We start from the raw sequence: 14369 nt of genomic DNA on the forward strand, positions 1-14369 counted from the left end.
TGCAGTGTAATATCAGCATCACAAGCTGGTGAACCCTGGCTGAGCTTACTGAAGCGCATAGGTGGATCAACGAGGATGTAGGGACATATCCGATAGCGCGCACGTATCGCTCGGATCTATCACAGGTGGGGTTGCGCCATCATAGCGCTTAGTCAAGCTTCGTGGCGCTCATCGGGCCGTTCCTTCTTGATGCTTATGCTTGAATGCGCCGAGTCTAAAGTTCGATGTACGAAGACAGTAAATGTCTCACAACCGTTCGTACAAGTACATTACTTGTCCTGGGAGTAGATTGCTTGCCCTGAGTGGTAGCCGCCAGCATCCGACCTTCATGGCACGCTCAATAATCACAACGCTCGCTCGGCCGAGGTGATGGGCACAGGGATCTCCATGACTGCGTCATCCATACACAACAACTTCGCGCACTACAACTAATCTCAACCCTTCGTGATGACGCGTAGCATCTTACACAAGATATGAATCACTTGCAGCGATTAGTTCAAATCAGCCTCCGTCCATATAACGGAACAGGCTCTTCATGGATGTTTCTAACGAGCCGCCCCCTGCTGTATGTTGCGCAACTTTCATGCCTCATGCTCCACCGCAATTGTTCGGACAACGTTCGGCATGGCGACAGGACATGCTTCCGGTGAAACATCACCGCATTTCGCGGCCGCGCTCTTCGCTGGCATAAGCTTTCGACCTTACCTGCTAGCGCCCTCCGAAGTATATCTAGCTCGTAGTCCCTCAGAAAAGAAGACATCAATCTCATTTGGAACCCAGGGCTGATCTTACTATCACTCAAACTTATCCAAACCAGCACTCAAGTATATGACCCATCGATACAAGCTATCTCACTCGTCGCTGCCTCTCTGACCGCGTCCCGTCCTGGAAACAACGCTAAACACATCGTACCATCCACATTCGGCATCGATATATAAACTTAGCCATGGCAACAACACATCAAAAGCAGCATACAGGAGGAGAGCAAAATACCGTTGCCGATTACATCGACTCTGCAGCTGAGGCTGTTCCTAACTCAACATGGGCTATAGTCCCGCGTTCAAGCAGCAGCCTGGACGAAGGATGGCACCACGTCACGTTCGCCGATCTTGCGCGTGCGGTGAACAACATGTCGCGATGGATTGAGCGAACGTGTGGTGTCGCTGAACATGTGGGCCAGACAATCGGCTACATGGGGTGAGTGGGCAATCTTCTGTGCTTGTCGGTCATCAATGTTGCATACTTACGCATTGCGTAGCGCGAACGATCTACGGTATCTTGTGGTACTAGCAGCATGCCTGAAGACAGGATACGTACCGCTATTTACATCGCCCCGAAACTCGCTCGATGGTCAAAAGTCACTTGTGGAAAAGACAGACTGCACCATCTTCTTGACCACAGTCGATATGATGCCGCAGGTCCAGGCAATCAAAGGGGCGGTGCCTGGTCTCACGATTTACGAGGCGCCCACTACCAAAGAGCTGCTTGATCCAAGTCTTCCCGCGGAGCACTACCCTGGCAGACAGAATCGTGACGTGACCGCTCATAGCTTGATCTTGCACACTTCGGGTTCAACGGGTACGCATTCTTCCATCTCATCCGACTTTGCTCTCCACGTCGTCCCGGTCCACTGACAGCAACTTCAGGTCTTCCGAAGCCTATTTATGAGACTGTCGGCGGCTTGAATTCGTTGTATGAACAAGCGCACCTCAGTCCAGAGGATGGACATGAGCAAACAAGCAAGCCTTTCCTAGCAGATCCACGCCCCATGCTTGCTGCCGCTCCCTTTTTCCATGGCATGGGGGTAATCGTAATGCTGCGATCTATCATGGCCCGTGGCACCATCGTACGATTACCAGCGGACAAGCCTTTGAGCGCAGGCTTGGTCATTGACGTGATCGAGGCGGTAAAACCTTTTTGTGGTATCTTCCCACCGTCGGTACTGGAGGATATTGCCGCAACGCCCAAAGGTATCGAGACAATGGGGAAGCTCAAGTACGTCTTCTTTGGCGGTGCGCCTCTCGGTCCAGGGGCTGGTGACAAGCTTTGTCAAGTGACGAACTTGATGACAACCCTTGGCAGTACAGAAGCCATGTTTATAAGCACTCTGCTCCCATCCAAGCCAGAAGAGTGGGGCTACTTTCATTGGGGTGCTGCTGCGGGTGTCGTCATGGAGCCTGCTGGTGACGACTTGCACGAAATGGTCATCAAACCCAAAGACACGAGATACCAGGCAGTTTTCCATACCTTTCCAGAGATAACTGAATGGCGCACCAAGGATCTGTTCAGTCGCCATCCATCGAAGCCTCATCTGTGGAAGTACAGTGGAAGACGAGACGACATCATCGTCTTGAGCAATGGCGAAAAGTTCAATCCTGTAAGCACGGAGAAGCTGCTAGAGTCGCATCCGTGGGTGAAGGGTGCCCTAGTCGTTGGCTCAGGCAAGTTTCAGGCCGGTCTCCTCATCGAACCGGAGTGGTCACGAGCCGGCACGCAAGACCCTTCTGCCTTGATCGATCACATCTGGCCGATGATCGAGCAGGCAAATCGTGAAGCGCCCGCGCACGCCCGGATCTATCAGACGAAGGTCGCCGTTGCGAAAGATCAGAAGCCTTTCATCCGCGCCGGCAAGGGCTCGACCATACGTCTCCAAACCGTTGCCGCGTTCAAAGACGAGATTGAAGCCCTTTACGCGGATGAAGGGTACTCGAGCGACCCGAACCAGAATGCTGATGGCGATGTGGCATTGGCAAGCAAGATTCGTGCTGTCTTCACACGCAATCTTCCCTCATTCCATGACGACGTGGCAGACGATGTGGAGATCTTCAGCCTGGGGGTCGATTCTCTTGATGTTCTCGCGCTCACCAACGCGCTCAACAAGGCCATTCGTGGTGCCGAAGTGACTTCATCGATGATCTACAGCAATCCTTCGGTCAAGCAGCTGGCTTCGGCGTTATCTCAAACCGTGAGCAACTCGCCCGTGCAGGCAAGCTTGCCGCTGACCCGTGAGGAGAAACTTAGCGCGATGGTCAGGAAGTACACAAAAGATATGGTCCGACCAAAGAGCGTGACTAGTGCGGTTACTCGGCCACGGAAACAGACTGTGATTGTTACAGGCACAACGGGTAGTTTGGGTAGTCACATGTTGGATCAACTGCTTCGAAACCCAGAGGTCGAGAGGGTCTATTGCCTAAACCGTTCGGACAACGCCGAAGTGCGACAGAAGGAGTCTTTTACCCGCTACCACGACTCAAACGCCGACTTTAGCAAGGCTGAGTTCCTCAAGACAGACTTCAGTGCCGATCACTTCGGGCTTTCAGACGCTACATACGAGCGTCTTCTGTCTACTGCTACATCATTCATTCACGCTGCTTGGTCTGTCGACTTCAACCTGTCTCTCGAATCCTACGAGGCCACACACGTAGCAGGCACCTATCGCGCGATAAACTTCGCGTCTGCCTCGCGTCACAAGACACCCATCATCTTCATCTCCTCGATCGCCAGTGTGAGCGACTGGCGTAGCGTCGTGCAAGACGGATCCGCGGTCCCAGAATCCATCGCCACGCTCTTCGACAGCGCAATCACGATACCCCAGGGCTACAGCGAGTCCAAGTATGTCGCATCGGAGATCCTAGCCACGGCCTCGCATCGCCTGGGCATTAAGACGGCCATCGTGCGTGCGGGACAGCTTGCAGGACCGAGCACTGACGCGGGTGGTGCGGCGTGGAATCGCCACGAGTGGCTGCCGACTATCGTCCACACCAGCAAGGTCTTGAAGAAGCTGCCGCGGACGCTAGGTAATATGGATCGAGTGGACTGGGTGCCCATGGACGTTGCCGCCGGCGCCGTGATTGACATTGCCAACGCTACCATCTCAGAACCCGAGCCCGTGCAGGTATACCATCTAGTCAATCCGCACACTACTTCTTGGGATAAGCTGTACCCCGTCATCCGCGACTTTTACACCCAGAACAACAAGGACGACATGGAGGTTGTAGAGTATAACGACTGGGTCGATGAATTGGCGCGTATCCCGCAGACGAAGGAGAATGCAGAGCGCGTCCCTGGGCTCAAGTTGTTGGACTTCTATCAGAGTTTGAGGCCGGAATCGATTGGACTGCCGGCGTTGGAGACGAGGAGAACAGAGTCTGTGAGCGCTACATTGCGTGAGGGTAAGGCTGTTGATGCGGAGGTGATTAGGAAGTGGTTGGAGCAATGGGCTTTTTGAGGGAAGAGTCGGTGTCTAAACATTTGCTTTCGCTCGCTTTAGAAATAGTTACTGCTGCTAAGCTGACTATCCGTTACAAGCGGCTTGGCTGGCGGCAGAGAGGGACGGTAAATGTAAAACTGCGCCGTACGTCTTTTATCCTATCGTCTAACTGCTAGTCTAGCCTAGCTTTACTTTACTTCTAAATCTAAGATTATAGCTCTAAGACCTAAGTACACTAGTCTGTAAGGCTGCGTCTGTAAAGACCTATTACATTAACTATATTAGTACGTTCTAGCCTCTCTAGACAATATTAAAATCCTAATAGATACTCTTAATATAATAACTAACGTCTATCTCTTTAACTATTACCTAGCTAATAAGTTTATTACTAATTCGCTATTAAGTTATATTAATAAGGTTATTAGTAGTAACTACTAGAAAAGAGTAGATAGACGCTATAAAGTTAAGGTAATATAGGTTAATTAGAATATACGTTTTAGTACCTAGATACTTATAGAGAGATATTATAGTATTATAGTAGAAAGATTTTAGAATATATAACTAAAGTAGGTAAGATACTATATATAGCTACGTAACAATATAGAAATACTTATTTTTTTAACTTTTAGTAAAAAGAAGAAGAAAGATATATATTATAGAGCTAAATAGAGATATTATAAAAAGTAATTCTAATATCTATAACTATTTTCTAATATCTCTAGTTATATTTCTATTATAAATTCTAATTAGAATAGAATTTAGACTTTAATAGATTTTTACAGCTAGAAATTAGTTAATAGATATAAGATAAGAAATATTAAAGCTATAAAGCTAGAGTAAAGAAAAGTAAAGTTTTCTATAAGTAAAGTAATATATTATTAAATAAGAAGATAAGCTTAATTTTAATAAGTAAATAAGTAACAGCTTAAAGTCTTAATACTACTATTAGATAAAAATTAAAAGCTTTAGTATATTAAAATAGCTAGAATACTAGTTTAAAATAGAGTATTTAATAGATATATATATTAAATAAGTAAGAATCTTTATTTATATACTTATTAGCTTAAGACTACTAAAGTAATATAGTTTTAAGTATTATATCTAAAATATATATAGTAAATACTTTATAAGAAAGCTTTTAATTTTTATAATCTAGAAGTTTAGATTATTTTATTAGATCTTATATAGAAACTATATAAGATAAAAAGTAGTAAATTTATAAGAAATTATTATAATATTTAGATTCTATTACTACTTTATTTATAGCTTTTTATATATTCTACTTAAAGAGAAGCTTTTAAAATATTAATAATTATATAATATAAGTAAGTTAAATTAAAGTAAGCTCTATTATAAGTATCTAAAGTTATATTTAGAAGTATTAGAGTTAAAGTAGATACTTTAATATTAAAAGTAAAAGAGTAAAATAGAGTAAAGTCTAAGTATTTACTATTATTTCTTAATCTATAAATATTAAGCTTTAAAGATTTAAGCTATAAGAAAATTAAAAATTTTCTATTTACTAATATATTATTATACTATAGAAATAGTAGAAAATTCTAAGTTAAATTACTAGAAGACTTATAAATAACTAAGCTATAAGCTATAAGATAGTAAGATATCTTTCTTACGCTATAGAAGAAAACTTATAGATTTATAAATATAAGTATAATCTAAATAGTAAAGCTAAAAAAGAATAATAGAATATAATTCTTTTCTACTTGTAATATAACTTATAACTAATAGATTAATATACTAGTTCTCTATCTTTACTAAGATTAATTCTAAGCTATAAATAATTATTCTTAAAGCTTATCTATATCTATTTATAACTAGTAATTATAAAAAAACTATAAATAAATTATTTCTATAGTAATTAGTAATATTACTTTAAGATTTATAATAAGTAAACTAATTAAACTCTTTAATAGCTACTATACAATTTAAATACTAGATTTAAAAACTATCTAGAATATATTTCTTAATAAAAATTATTAGTTTAAAACTAAGGTAATTTTATATATTAAATCTAAACTAAATTTTAAACTAAAGTTCTAGAACTTTAAATAAAAAAATCTAATTTCTATAATATTATATCTATTTAGCTAGATCTATAGCTTATATATAAACTAACTTTATTATATATTCTAGAGCTTATATATTTATTAAATTTTCTTTATAGATAATTGCTTTAATATCTTAACTATTATATAAAGAGATAGAATAATATATTAATTCTAATAGCTTTTAGATCTTACTAAAATATCTTATCTTTATCTTTATTAAGTTACTAACCTTAAAGTAGTATTTTTTTATCTCTTCTTAGTAGAACTAAGATATATAATACTATACTTATAAGCTAATAAAATATCAACTTTAGCTATAACGCTTTGTTATAGTAAATTATTAATATAAAGTAAAGTAATAAAATAGAGTTTAGTAACACTATATAGTAGTCTTAATATAAGTATATCTTTTTTATACTTTTTAATTACTTTAATATAGTAGTAAGTAATAATAAAACTTTCTTTAGTATATTTACTATATATATAGTACTTTAATAATAATTAATAGATACTTATAAGAGAAAAAAGTACTAAAAGCTTTTCTTAAGAACTTAGATATAGTAATAAATAATCTATAAATCTATAAAGTAATAAAATCTTAAAAAGTATATATCTAGGTAAGCTTTTAGACCTAAGTAGAAGTAAATAATAATAATAAAATCTTTTATAAGTAAAAGAGCTAGAAGTTTAATATTAGTATTATATAAAATAGAACTCTTTATATTAGCTATAGAAGTAAATAAAGAACTATAGTTAGTATAAAAGTAAATATCTTTATTAAAGTTAATACTATAGTTTAAAAAATAGCTACTTTATATAGAATTTATAAAAAGACCTATATACCTAAATAATACTTCTCTTTACTATAAATTTTCTTCTTTAGCTTTTTAACACTTCTATTTCTACTCTTTAATATACTTTATTTCTTTTATAATTAATTATACTTAGTTTAAATTAACTTCTTCTCTATACTTATAGAAAATATTAATATTTTTAATAATATATAGAGACTTACTAGTATTATAAAAAATACTAACTTAAATAACTCTACTATATCTATAAGTAGTTTATAGATAAAAGTGTTAATATAAAATCTTTTTAGATCTAAGAGATAAAGTCTATAGTATACTTTTTTAAAAATTAAATAATTATAAAATTACGTAATTGCGTAATTACGTTATAATACGTTACTATATTAAACCTAATAGTAAACTTAAAAACCTCTAATATACGTTTTAATTTATAACTTTCTATAATACTTATATTTATACTACTACTACTAATATAATAGTTTTAATACGCGTAGTTATAATTAGATTACTACTTAATTCTTGTTATATATTTCTTATAGCTATTTAGACTATTAACTTATACTAGTACTAGTTTTATATAATTATACTATATAAAAAAAACTAAGTAAGCTTACTACTAGTATAAAGCCTCTAACCTAATACAAGATACTTATATAATACTTATTTAATTACTAATAACTTATATTTTATATATAATTACTTATAAGTATTACTATATTAGTAGCTATATTATATAACTACTACTTACTATCTATACTTACTTTTACCTACCTACTTATCTATCTATTTTTTATTTATACTAATAGCTTTTAAGCTCTTACTACTAGAGTTTAAATCTTATAATAATATTTAAGTTATTTATAATACTACTTTATATTTATCTAATAAAGTCTTCTTTAAGATATACTATTTATACTTTAACTTAATAATTATATATCTAATAAAGATAATAAAGAGTTTCTACTCTATATCTATTATATATTCTATATAATATAGCTTTAATAGACTTATATATTTTTACTATTAAAGCTACTAGTAGTACTTTAAGATAAGTAGTCTTTATTCACTAAAGCTATATATAGTATATATTTATTAATATTTATTTTATATATAAGAAGTTTTGTTTCTACTTTATAAATAGCCTATATAGTATAAAAGAAGTAACTAATATACTAGAGCTATTACTAAGTATCTTAAGTATTCTCTTTACTTCTAGATTAAACTTAGTAGTATATAGGTTTTTCTTATATTTTACTAATAGTAAATATTAATATATTTAAAAAAAAAACTTAGTTTTATTAAAAATAGTACTTAAACTATTTTAATAGTTACTTACTACTATTATTAGTATAGTAAAAGCTATTATATACTTAATAATAAGATACTTTTTAAAAAGGTTATTAAAAGTAGTACTTATAATACTATTTATTATAAAGAGAGATATCTTATAAAGAATATTAGTATTAGTATTAAGTTTAGTTTAATTAGTATCTTAGTATATAAAGTTCTTAAAGATATAAAAGTTCTTAGAGATATAGGTAGTTTTTTAAAATAAGAAGTTATTAGATAAAGAAATAGAAAAAAAAGAAAAAAAGTATTCTTTATATATAAAGCTTTTTATAATTCTCTTTAGACTACTATTCTTTATACTATAGTTTAGTTATATAAATATTATTTTCTATTTTATAGTAGTACTAAAATTTAATATTATTTTAGACTAAAAGTTTACCTATATAGTAGTAGTCTAGACTTCTATCTATTTACTTTTATAGATAAGAGAAGAACTATATTATACTATTATTAGAGCTAGAGATAATTAATAATTATAGATATTTAAGTATATTATAATTTTTTTATACTACTAAAGAAAGTTAAAATAAAATTACTAGCTATATACTTAAGAGCTAAGCAATTACGTATTTAAGATTACGTAATTATAACTACTTACTAACTTTAATATTCTCTCTAATATAGTAAAAGTATTAATATACTCTACTTAGACTAATTCTATTAAATCTACTATAATTAGTATACTCTAGTAAAGTTTAAGCTTAAGTATCTAAAGTATAGTAGTAAGTTATAGCCTAAATAAGTATTTAGTTATACTTAATACTAATAGTATTAACCTCTTACTTATTTAAATAAAGTTTAATAGTTTAGAAATTAACTTTATTAAGTTAGAAATTACTTAATAATAGTCTAAATTAAGCTAATAGCTATAAGAATCTAGGTATTTAACTAGTAAAAGATAATTCTAATAGTATAATTTAGGCTTCTAATTTCTTTTAGGTAAGATTTATAGCGTAATTAATAGCTTAAAAAGCTATACTAGCTACTTATATAAGTATATACTTAAGCTAGAATTAGAAACTTTATTAATAATAATAAGTTCTCTAATTCTTTTCTTCTTTACTATAATTATTCTTTTTTTTATATTATTAAGACGCTTAAGTTAATAAGCTAATAAGCTATCTATTTAATTAACTTATTTACTTAAAATTCTTAGCTCTTATATATTAGTACTCTTAAGCTTTATATCTAATTCTTTACTTTACTTACTTCTTTATTTTTTTTATTACTATAGTAAGTTCTTACTCTTATATCTAAATTAATAGCTAACTATTATAATTTAGTTTAATAACTTAACTTCTAAGTTTAATAATAGCTAAAAGTATTAGCACTTTAGCTTCTATTATAATAGTATCTTACACTCTAACTATAATACCTTTAGTAGTAGTAATTATAATACGTAAGCTAGTACTTAGCGTAATAGTACTTAGTATAATAATACTTTATAGTTAAGCGCTTAACTTTCTTTATATAAATAACTTAAGATAGCTATAGTATTTCTTCTTCTCTCTTCTAAAATAATAGTAGCTAATAACTTATTTACTAGTAGCTTTTACTAAGATTATTAAGCTTCTAATACTTAACTAGATTAAAGCTTTATAACAACTAATAACTTTAATAATAACTTTTATAAAGATTAAGTTAAGTATTATAAGTACTTAAAGTTATATATTAATAGTACTTACTTAAGTTATAAGCGCTTCTTGTTTAATAACTTTAATAATAAGAATATCTAATAAACTATTAAGTATACTTTCTAAAGTAGTATCTTAATAAATAATAATACTATTTAAACTTAAAAGTCTAGCTTTTAGTAAGCTAATTATATTAAAAAGTAAAGTATATAAAGTTAAGAGTAGTAAGATTCTCTAAGTAAAGGTTATAATTATTATTATAGTTACTCTAATAAGAAATCTAAGAGTAAGACTTCTAAGCTTAAAGTTTTCTAGAATTTTTAATATTTACTTTATACTAGTTATCTACGTAAGTAAGTTAGAGTAATACCTAACTATAATACTTCTTAATATTTTTAGTATAAGTATTATATTTATTAATAACTTCTTAATAATATTCTAGAAGCTAATTACTTTAAGTATTTATAGAAAGTTAATTACTATTTCTCTTATAACTTTTAAAAGTACTATCTATATAATAAGAATTTATAAAAGTACTATAGAGGTATAGTAGATTACTATAGCTCTAAAGTTTATAATTCTATTTTTTATTTCTTTTAATTCTTTACTAAGTTAATAATAGCGCTAAAGTATAAATAAGGCTTATAAATATTATAAAAAGCTTTATTAAGATTTTTATACTTATAAGAAGTAAAAGAAAAAAGCTAAAAGTAGTTCTAAGACTCTATCTAGACTATTAAGTAAAACTTCTAAGTTTTTAAGTAAGAAAAGCTTAAAGACTACTTTATCTATAACTTTTAATAACTTTAATTAATATAGTATTTACGCTAAGTTTTTAATACTAAGTAAAAATTTAAAAGAGATTAATATAAATAGTAGTTAAATATTTCTTCTTATAATTACTACTTAGAGCTCTCTATTTATAGCTTTTAATCTATAATTATAATACTTAGAATATTATAATTAGAGTTTATTCTAGTAGTAGTAGCTACTAGTATTCTAGTCTTAGACTCTATATTTTAAAAATTAGTAGCTTTAGAATTAGTAGCGTAATTAGTATAGATATTATTACTTTTAGTATTAAGACTTTTAGCCTTAGTAGTAAGATTTCTAAACTTAGTATTATAATTCTTAGCTTTATAATTACTAGTTTAATTTCTTAATATTTAGTATTATAAGTAATAGATTTTACTACTATATATAGTATTAGCTAGCTAAGACTAAGTATAAAAAAAGTTAATATATATAGAGTATAAGTGTTTAGCGTTTAAGATTTATATATAGACTTATACTACTAAGACTACTTATTTATAAGCTTATATTAAGAACTATAATAATAGCTAAGCTAATAAAGATAAGTTTAATAAGCGTAATTATAAAAGTTATAATTAACAAAATTATAACTATAGTAGTTAGTAAGTTAGTAGCTATATAAGTTTATTTAGAGAAATAGCTTAGTAATTTAGCTATTTTATACTAATATTAATTATTAGTAATTACTTTTTTATAACTAAGCGCTAGTTAGAGTAACTAAGATTTAGCTTAGATATAATTAACTCTTATAGTAGTAGTCTAAATAAAAATTTCTTTACTTTATCTACTTTTTAAAAATTATATATTAGAAATCTTATAAGTTAAGTAGCTATTTAAACTTTTTAAACTATTACTAAATAGGTAATTTAGTTAATTTATTTACTAGTATAATTAGAGTCTCTAAATACTTAATCTTAAATAATTTATTATTATATTTTTACTATAGCTATATATTTTAGATATTAATATATCTAAGCTAAGTAGTAATATACTTATTCTTACTAGTAACTAATTTAATATTCTACTAATTATTATACTAAACTATTTAAAGCTCTCTAAGATTAAGTACTAGCTTTTTAAAAACGCGTCTAAATACTATAGCCTTTTTAGTAGTATACTTAAAAGTAAGTAGCTTTACTTTTATAGTAAAAATAGTAACTATACTTTACTTAGTAGCTTTCTAAAAAGATTTTTTTTTTATAGTATAGTAATATATCTATTAAATAATTAGTAAGTCTCTAAGCTATTAGTAAAGAATATATTTCTAGTAGTTATTATATTAGGCTTATTATAGTTACTATACTAGATTATATTATAGTAAGTATAGTAAAGATATATAATTACTAACTTTATAGCTTTTTTATACTTATTACTTAGATTTATATAAAAGTATAAAAGCTTTAAAGTAGTATACGCTATATCTAGTTATAGTATAATTACTATATAAAGTATAGAGCTAACTATTTTCTAGTATCTCTTAATTTTAAAATTAGTTACTTTTTTAGTATTCTTAATTAGCTTCTTTAATAGTAAAAGTATTAAAAGAAAAAATCTATTTTTAAGCTTAAACTTCTTAAGTATTTTATCTATATATATATTTTAGATAAGTAGAATAGTTTTTAGATATTAGTTTTTAATTATATAAATACTAAGAAACTACTCTATATTTCTCTAATCTTAGATTTTATACTTACTAGAGATCTTAGTTTATATAGCTATTACTTATTACTTTATATTCTTCTAATTAAGTAATAAAATATTATTAATATAGAAAAGAATAAGAATCTTATATTCTTAATTAAAAAAGAAATATAGCTTTTTTTAAGAAGCTATTATACTAATAGATCTTAGTACTTTAAAGAACTTCTTATACTATAATAATAAAGAGTCTTATAATCTATATAGCGTATAGTTAAGCTATATATATAATTCTAGCCTTTTAAAGCTATCTAGTATTATACTAGTATATAGAATACTCTTATATAAATTAGATTCTTAATAACCTAAGAATTACCTAGAGAAAGAATATCTTTTAATAAGAGCTCTTTAGAATTATCTTATTATTTACTATCTTATCTTTAACTTATATTTTTTAGTATAAGACTCTTATATAATATTTTAGATAATAGAATCTTCTTATAATAGAACTCTTTTTTACTAAACTAACTTTCTTATACTTTCTTATCTATATTAACTACCTTATATTCTTATAGTAATATATCCTTATACTCTCTAATACCTCTATAGTATTTTTTAAATTACTAAGTTCTATACTATAATCTTTTTATTAAGAAATACTTCTATAATATTAAACTATTAATTCTTTAAATTATATTAGGTAGTATTTACTATAATAGCGTAAAAAAACTTTATAGTAAAAGTTACTATATAACTAGAGTTAATTAAGTTCTTCTTTTAAAGATTACTTTAAACTATAATTTAAGCTTTATATTAGAGAAAATAGCTATTTCTATAATACTTATAAGTCTATATCTATTTTACTAGAAGTAGCTAATCTTAGACTTATAACTTATAGATTTTTATATAAATTCTTTTTTTACTTAGCTAATAAATTTTTTTTTTAGAGATATTTTTAAAGAGTATATATATAATACTAAATTAGTTATTTCTAAAACCTAAGTAGCTTTTAGAGATTATTATAGTATTAGTATATAATTTTTAGCTTATACTTACTAAGTATAGTAGCTATAATAATAAAGTTTATAGTCTTATAGCTAGCTTAATTATTTTAGTCTTCTTAAAAACTAAAAAAGTAGATCTTATAGAAGTTAATCTAGACTTACTTATTAACTAAACTTATAATTACTATATTTACGCTACCTATACTATTACTTTCTAGTTATTTACTAGTTTAAGTAGGCTATTTACCTTTACTCTTACTCTTAGAGTATTTTAATATTTAATAGATATTTATAAAAACAGCGTATACTATACTTACTATTTTATTAATAAGTAGAATATTAAGTTTCTTTATAGAATAAAAAAGCTTACTATTATTAAGTATTTTAATCTACTTAATTACTTAATATCTAGTTAGCTTCTTATTATACTTATCTTAATAGATCTTCTACTTATTAAATATTATCTTATAAGTTTTAATTACTTAATAAATTACTAGTACTTATATATAATATATATAAGAAAGTTAATAGCTAATAAGATATTTTATATAGCTATAAGGCTTAACTTTAAAGTTTTAATAGTACTTTCTAGCTATATAATTACTATTAAGTAAATATACGTAATAGCTATAAGTATAGATTCTACTCTAATTTAAGTAAAAATAAGTAGTTTAGTATTTAATCTTAGATAGCTAATAATATTAGAAGTACTTTCTAAACTACTAATATAATATCTAATTAAAGAATTAGTAGCTATAAAGCTATAATAAACTTATTTTATAGAGTTAAGCTACTTTATCTATAATTACTAGCTAAAGTTTAGCTAGAAATTTAGCGCTTAT

General features: G+C 29.2%; 1 protein-coding gene across 1 annotated transcript; it reads left to right on the top strand.

The window, feature by feature from the left end:
• Positions 1-1768: 1768 nt before the first annotated feature.
• On the top strand, positions 1769-4228 carry J4E87_009848 (putative secondary metabolism biosynthetic enzyme; the record flags this gene model as incomplete). Its single annotated transcript, XM_049381422.1, has 1 exon — positions 1769-4228. One exon carries the CDS (start codon positions 1769-1771, stop codon positions 4226-4228), a length of 2460 nt encoding a protein of 819 aa, XP_049228916.1.
• Positions 4229-14369: the final 10141 nt, after the last annotated feature.

Source organism: Alternaria ethzedia (genome assembly GCF_023757985.1).
Source record: "Alternaria ethzedia strain BMP 0044 chromosome Unknown scaffold_39, whole genome shotgun sequence".
NCBI classification, from domain to species: Eukaryota; Fungi; Ascomycota; class Dothideomycetes; order Pleosporales; family Pleosporaceae; genus Alternaria; species Alternaria ethzedia.